The sequence below is a fragment of the Diospyros lotus genome, chromosome 7 (assembly GCF_014633365.1).
Source record: "Diospyros lotus cultivar Yz01 chromosome 7, ASM1463336v1, whole genome shotgun sequence".
NCBI lineage: Eukaryota > Viridiplantae > Streptophyta > Magnoliopsida > Ericales > Ebenaceae > Diospyros > Diospyros lotus.
The window spans coordinates 11583291-11591539 of record NC_068344.1 but is presented as its reverse complement, the minus strand read 5'-3'; the positions used below and the strand labels follow the sequence as shown (position 1 = coordinate 11591539).

At 37.7% G+C, this 8249-nt stretch overlaps 1 protein-coding gene across 1 annotated transcript; it reads right to left on the bottom strand.

The window, feature by feature from the left end:
- Positions 1 to 671: 671 nt before the first annotated feature.
- LOC127806723 (ATP synthase subunit beta, mitochondrial) lies at positions 672 to 7873 on the bottom strand. The gene is made up of 9 exons (XM_052344188.1): positions 7341 to 7873; positions 2956 to 3031; positions 2745 to 2833; positions 2458 to 2575; positions 2277 to 2380; positions 2008 to 2166; positions 1679 to 1903; positions 1278 to 1589; positions 672 to 1010 (listed from the first exon to the last, which is right to left on the bottom strand). Exons 1-9 carry the CDS (start codon positions 7791 to 7793, stop codon positions 897 to 899), a joined length of 1650 nt encoding a protein of 549 aa, XP_052200148.1. The 5' UTR covers positions 7794 to 7873; the 3' UTR covers positions 672 to 896.
- Positions 7874 to 8249: the final 376 nt, after the last annotated feature.

The window sequence follows — 8249 nt, the reverse complement described above, 5'->3', positions numbered from 1 at the left end:
TAGACCTAAATATTTAGTTATTCTAAATTTATTTTATTTAATTTTTTCTTGTTTTTGAAAATATATTTTTTTAAAATGGTAAAAATAAACATTTTTATTATTTAAAAAAATTATAAATTATAAATAGTCTAAAAAAATAAATAAATAACACAGCCTAATAAAAGGACGTTTCCCAATTTTCCATTTTTTAGTAGCGCTACAGGAGAGTAAAAGGTCACGCACCAATTAACGCTTGGAAAACCCATAAAGAGAGCACAACAGACCCGGATGGCAATGGGCGAACTAGGTGGGTTCATCATCATGTAAGAAAAACAATTGGGGCTATGGGATGGGATGGGATGGCGAGGGCGTACTCCCTTTGCCTCCCGATAGATGAATGATTCTTCTTCCATCACACCAAATCAAGAAAGGAGGAATGAAGTTAGAAGCAGCAGTAGCAGTTAGTAAAATCTAAAAAATTAATTTGGACAAGGGAGATGTAGATTGGATAAATGCAGGTCAAACGCAAAAGTCCATCCAGATCCACTCAGCCAGACAGAGGTCAACGCTGAGAGCTAACCTCCCAAAAACCTGATAAAATAAAATTTTAAGAGAAACATATACACACCCGCCCACTGTTAGTCGTTTCTTCTTCCCACCCCACCCCACTCCACCCCGTCTTGTGTGTCAAGTAACAATAATTGTATATGATAGAACCGCACGCCCAAGGCAGGCTTCATTTCTGTGTGAAAAAAAACACATTTGGATAAAACACGATTTGTAAACAAAAAACAAAAATCTCCCGATGCCGATGCCAGCATCGCCAAGCATAAGGATCTGAATTATTATTCATTTTCGCAATTTACCAAGAAGGGTACATAAGAAAAGTCTTCAACTAGGGGGGGCTGGCTGGCTCTTTAAGCCGCAGATTCCTTGGAAATCTTATCAGCCTTACCAATGACTTCTTCAATGCCTCCAACCATGTAAAACGACTGTTCGGGAAGATCGTCATATTTTCCATCCAAGACCCCCTGTTCAAATTCCGCAAACCCCGAGTAAGCAGCAGCCAATAACATACACAGACAAACCCAACCAACACCAAGCTTAGCTGCTTTTTTCATCTTTTAGAGACACCACAGAACAGTAGTACTTAGCATATCATGCAGCAAAATTACCCACTTCAGACTGTACAGAGATCGAACCCATTACCACTAATGCTACCACTACTATTATTAGTCATATATATATATATGAACAATTAACCAACGTGATGATGATACAAGAACAGATCATAATACCTGGAAGCTGGTAATGCTCTCCTTCAGCTCCACATACTTGCCAGGTGCACCAGTGAACACTTCTGCAACATGGAAGGGCTGGCTCAAGAACCTTTGAATTTTACGAGCACGGGCAACAGTCAACTTGTCGTCTTCACTGAGCTCATCCATTCCCAAAATGGCAATGATATCTTGAAGGTTCTTGTAGTTCTGAAGAACCTTTTGAACTCCTCGAGCAGTATTGTAGTGTTCTTCTCCCAAGATATGTGGGGAAAGCATGCGAGATGTAGAATCCAGAGGATCCACAGCAGGATAGATACCAAGCTCAGAGATCTGCTCAACCACAGAAAAGACATTTGTTTAGTATTTGACACAGGTATTTTAGATTACCTGACAGGAAGATAAAATAGGTAGAAACATACCTGTCGTGATAACACAGTCGTGGCATCCAAATGAGCAAAAGTGGTGGCTGGTGCAGGATCCGTCAAGTCATCAGCAGGCACATAAATAGCTTGGACAGATGTGATGGAACCTTTCTTAGTTGTTGTGATACGCTCTTGAAGGCCTCCAAGATCTGTAGCCAGAGTTGGTTGGTAACCGACAGCTGATGGGATACGTCCAAGCAAAGCAGACACTTCAGAGTTAGCCTGTTAAAGAAATAGAACATGAGAAGACAACAGTGACAAACAGGATAAAATAGCAGGCACAATGACAATATAATTGAGACACTTTGATTTAAAAGCAGGCCAACCTGGGTAAATCGGAAAATGTTGTCAATAAAGAGCAGCACATCCTGCCCTTCAGCATCTCGAAAATGTTCTGCCACAGTCAAACCAGTAAGCCCAACACGAGCACGGGCACCAGGAGGCTCATTCATTTGTCCATAAACAAGGGCACATTTGCTTTCGCTCTGATACAAAGGGTACAGAATAAAGGAAATAGAGAACAGAAGAGTAAGAATGCCAACATGGAAAATTGAGGCAAGAAGCAAAATAAAAATATAAATAATACTTCACTAACTTGCTTATCATCAAGCTTAATGACACCACTTTCAACCATTTCCCTGTACAAGTCATTACCCTCACGAGTACGCTCACCAACCCCAGCAAACACAGAGAAACCACCTGAGAAATGTGACATGTGATCATCAAAAGAAAGAACATTAGGCAGATCAATGCATTGAAGTGAACAATAATAATACCATGGGCTTTTGCAACATTGTTAATAAGCTCCATAATGAGCACTGTTTTCCCTACACCAGCACCACCAAACAATCCAATCTTTCCACCTCTTTGGTATGGAGCAAGGAGATCAACCACCTGTAGATGAATGTTATGTTTGTTTATCACATAAAATCAGGTAATTAGAGTATGTGCACTACTGAGTAGAATGCAGGAAGGAAATACATAAGCAGGAGAAATTTTAAACTACATCCATGAAGCTCTTCAGAGCAACCACAGAGCAGAACTATTAAAATCATCAGATAACCTTAATTCCAGTGACAAGGATCTGTTGCTCAGTTGCTTGCTCAACAAATGCAGGAGCTTCTCGGTGGATGGGCAAAAAGTGGTCGGTTTCTGAAGCATTAGAAAGTGAAAATGACTAGCAGTTCAATGGTTAATAAAGTTGAGAATTGATGCCACATAATGTCATAATATATCCAAATTTATAGAACTGTAAATGGAGATAGTCTACTTACTGATTTCGCCTTTCTCATCAATAGGCTCTCCAATAACATTCATGATACGACCAAGGGTGGCCCTACCAACAGGTACCTATCATGATAGAAAAAGGATAGATAAGCAACAAGAGGCTTCAAAAATGTACATGGCAGCAAACAAATACATAGAAAGGAAAAATAAGCATATGAAGCAAAAAAAAAAAAAGTTAAAAAAAGTAATACAATCAAGCCTGGAAAGAGATTCCATCAGGATGGTTAATCTATAAAAGGATGTCTTCCAATCAGAGTGATTGTTGAGTTTGTTTGAATCATTTGACCAGGCCCAGTTAATGACCCAATCCAATTTTAGGAGAGAATCAAGATTTCCACATCTCAATCCAATTTAGAGGAGGATTAGGACATCCCTACTTCTCTATAGAAATGTCTGCAGTAATTTTCTCTTGAGAACGTATAAATTAAATAGTATGAAACAGTTTGAGCTTCTAGGACTTAGGTTGCAATAAAGTTTTGGGTTGCCAAATTTTTCTTTATTAAATTGTACACTCCATGTTGACATAATGAGATTTATTTTTTCATCCTTAGCTCATAAACATTAGCATCGAACCAAATCATGTTAAATATATATTTCACTTTTGATCTTTTCCTTGGGTTTTTGCACCATAAAATTTTTCTACCACAATCACTATCAAAATTATAAAGAATTTATGTTCGTCTAACCTTAACATGTGATATTAGAGCTGCACAGAACATTCTTTATTCCAACAAGAGAAATCAAAGCCAGTTTCAAATTAAAAGTTCGGTATCTAACCCCAACAATCAAAGACATCGACAAACTGATGACAACAACCACTAAGTGGGTTGACTACATGAACATACATCTCCTACCATCTCTATACATGAACATCTTCTATAAAAGGTCAAACTAAAAGATTTTCCAATTACCTGTATATTGATCTTCTCATATATTCAAACCATCTCACTCCTGTTACCACATCTTATACCTTCAATAGATATCACTTCAATTTTATTACATATAATTTTATTTCTAATTGTGTCATTTTACGTATGATCACACATCTTTTGTAATACCCTCATGTTAACTACGCTTATATTTAGCATATGTTGATACTTAGTTGTCAGGTTCTAGCATTTCTGAAGTGATTAGGAAGAAAGAGAGAGAGAGAGAGAGAATCAAGAAAGAGAGAGAAATCAGAAAGAATGGAGAAAAAGAGAGATTTTAGGGGAAAGAATTCTGTTATCTCGCAACATAACCTCCATCCTCCAAGTGGTAGCCTATTTATAGGCCTTCTAGCTGTCAGTTGTAACTGTTAACCGAAAGATACAAGTTGCTTTCAGTCAGTTACAACTGTTAACTGAAAGATCAAATTGTAACAGTAGCAAACAAGGTACAATACAGTAATTGCAACAAGCTGTAATTACTGTTATAACCCTAGGACCTTGACGTTAGTTTTTCACCATCCTGAATCATATAACCAAGATGACCTCATAACTATCCAACAAAACTTCCTTGGTAGCTTTAATAAGATTTACAATTACATAAAATGTTCGACACAATTCTGCACTTTTATCATCATGTCTTAGTTCTAGTAACATCGTTAATAATCTCTCTTTTTGAATAATTGATTGAAATATCTAAAGTACTCTTTCTAGCAACAGCTTGATTTTCAAGTCTCACTATGGCGTCATCTATTCATCTATTTTTACTTAACTTACACATGATATATTTAATTTTCAACTTAATCAACTTGAAACACTCAACACTCAAATTCATGAGGAGAAATTGGGAGCTTGGTAGCTGGAACAAGACAGAGTTCTTTGAGCTTCTTAATAGCCAAGGCAGACTAGACCTGCGAGCCCCAAACAATCAGGCCAACAAAAGGAAGAAGGAAAAGCTTCACCAAAATGCCACAACACCATGTGTCTAGCCAGTCCACCATCAGCTCTTGACTGGCATTTTTATGCTTGTCTATTTTTTCCCATTAGAACTATTGAAATCAACTTCCCATTGCAAGTAGCAAAGGGCTCACAGAGAATCTCTTTTGCACACATCAATGGAAAAAACCCTATCTGAATTGTTGTTGTCTGCTCGACCATTATCATTGTTGCAAATCAGAGAAAGTTTGATCATTGCCTTCTTTAATGTTGCTCAAAGAGGGGCCCAAATTCCAAGTCAGACACCACCAACCTTAGAACTAGTGGATATCGTTCATGCACACAATCCACCACCATCAATGGCCTTGGGTATCCATCAATTGTCTTCACCACCATTGCTCACACCATCACCAACTGTAAATTTATCTTGGTGTCAAGATAGATAGACGTATGTATATATATATATAGAGAGAGAGAGAGAGAAAGAGAGAGATTGCAAAAAGAACAGAGGGTAAGGCTTAAGTCTTGGTATTCTAACTCGACCTAATTTTGTTGGTTGCAACCTAACTTGCGGAGACATGAAGACTTTATTTGACCAATTTAATCTTTTGATCCAGTTTAGGCATTTGATCCTATTTAGGACAGTATATACAAATTTTGTACCAGATGAGTGTTGTGACCTAGTTTGACATGTGAACATGATTTATGGTTTTGAATTAATCATACTAATTTTGATCTTTTAGACCTTTTGTCTTTTAGCATTCGAACCTAACCTAATCAGTCTGATCTCTTTAATGATCCATTTCCACTTAAACTGATTTTGATTTGTTGCTCCACTTGAGTTTGTTGATACAGTTTGGTTTTGACTCAATTTTGGTTTTCGCCATTTATATTCAACTCCATTTGGGCCTTCTTGATCTAACTTAAATTTGGTTACAGTATTTGATTGGATATGAGTAATGGCTTTGACCAATGTCCCTATACATGAGGTCAAGATTTTCATTATTTTAAATTTGAGGAATTCAAGAAAGTATAGAGAAATTATTGTATTTGTTTTGAATTCATAGATCAAGCTTAATTACTAACCCAATGAGATGAGTTAGAATTTTACATCCCAATCCAATTTAAGGAAGAACTAGGGCATCCATAGAACTTGGATATATATATATATATATTTTACTTTTTCTTGAGTGTGTAGATGGTAGAGAATGTGAACAAAATATGTGCTCTAAGGGCTTGAATGCATCACAAGTTGCAGTTTTAAAATTTTTTCCATTATTTCTTTTTAAACCTTATTTTAACATAATGAAATTTATTGTTCTTTTTCTGCCCACAAGTTAACCCACATTAAATTTTGTATATTTTATTTTGGGATTTTCTATAAGTTTGGGTATTGTAGTATTTTGTTAAGATGGTAGAATTTTTATTTCTTTAACAAGTTGTATCAGAGCTAAACTTTAATTTATGTTTAATCCTACAAGTGCCAAATACCCAAAAAAAGTTATGCGTGTTAATTTATAATGAATAAGGAGAAAACCATGTGATGATAATGAAATCAAACCCAATAATAGCTATCAAATAGGCCAATAACACTATCAATATAGGACATATGTTTAACAATTGATATTAATAAACAAAAATAAGGTAAAAAAAAATGTTGATGACATAAAAATTGGGAAAAAGGAATGAAGTTTTCAATGGACAGATAATAAACTAGCAACAGAATCCAGTTCAAAACCTTCAACGAGCTGCTTGGTCAAGATGTTGCATTCACTTACAAAAGAACCATCTTATGACATACAGATAAGATCTAAAAGATCAGTTGTACGTTAAATTCTTGGACTAGCCCACATTATTGACCCATTCAATTTAAATAAAATGAATTTTAATTTCTATAATGGAAACAAAGGACACGAATAGGTGAAACTTTATCCTTGTTCTAGTGAAATTTTGACATTCTTCACCTATACACTTGGGCAACAGAGAAAAGAACAAAATAACATGCCTTAATCCCACTTAGGCAATAGATGATCCACTTAAATTTGTACATGCCTCATTGCTTTTTCTCTTTATTGTATTTTCTCTACGTCACTGTGTGAATAATAAAGCTTTCAAAAAAGTTATGCTTCCAAGAGCAATAATATATAAGCCACCTCCAAATTGTAAAACCAATAATGCAAATGCAAAATGATCTACGTTTCTTCTTATCAATGCTTGCCCACTCAGCATCAGAACAGAGAATAATATAAACATGCCGTTCACATATACGCATTTCCGTCAAGCGGAAAACACGCCATAAATCCAATCAACAACCAAAATAATAAATCTGGTAGCAAAACGAAAAGAGCATCGCTGAGATCTAGAGCGATGAGTGAGATATCCACCAAATTAACATTGTAAAATCCATCCAACACTAAGAAGCCTACAAGTAAACTCTTTCGGAACAACGGAACCATCGCCTCTCGCAAAATGTCAGCAAGCCGAAGCATCAAAGAACGTCGGTTACTTACAGTGATAGGCGAACCAGTGTTAAGGACTCTCTGACCGCGCACGAGCCCTTCCGTGCCGTCCATAGCAATGGTCCGGACCATGCTCTCTCCCAGGTGTTGAGCCACCTCCAGGACCAGCCGGATCGAGTTGTCCAGCACCTCGAGGGCCGTCAGAATCGGCGGCAAGCCATCATCGAACCTGACGTCAACGACGGCTCCGATGACCTGGCAGACCTTGCCGATGGACCCCGCGCCCGTGAACTCATCCGTGATCTTTCCAGAGGGGCCTCCTGTTTTCGGCGGGACGGCCGCCGGCTTCGACGGAGCGGCGGCGGAGGTGGCGAAGTCAACAACGCGGTTGAGGAGGAAGCCCTTGGGAGATGCGCGATATGAGGGGGCTCTGAAGGCTGGTTTGGCCGGCGAGCGGTGGACCGACGACCGGAGCAGCGACGACAACAGCCGGCGGGAAGCCATCACTGCTTGCTAGATACAGAGACAGACAGCTAGGGTTTGTAAGAAAGGAGACCCCTTTCTCGCTTTTTATCCAAGCGGAGTTGAGTTCTGTGTCTTTGTTCGGATTTTTGTTTTTCTTTATTACAGCTAACTTCGGCCTTGATGTCCGAAATTCAACTCAGACGACGTCGTTTTCTAGCCAACGCAAGGCAACGGCGTCGTTAGTAACCATATAATCTTTTGTTGTTTCTCTTCAGAACAGGATCCTAAATCCTTTCTTTCCCACCTTTTTTTGCTTCTCTTCTCTATTTTCAATGATCCGCCAAGGCTCCGTTTGGGATCACACCTTTATTATTATTTTTTTTTTTATCTTTTCCTCTTCTAAGAAGTTGAGATATTGAATCAAGAATGTGCTAAGTTCATTTGAAAAATTAAGGGCGGTTGAGTTGTAGAGAATATTTTTTATTAAATGATTAA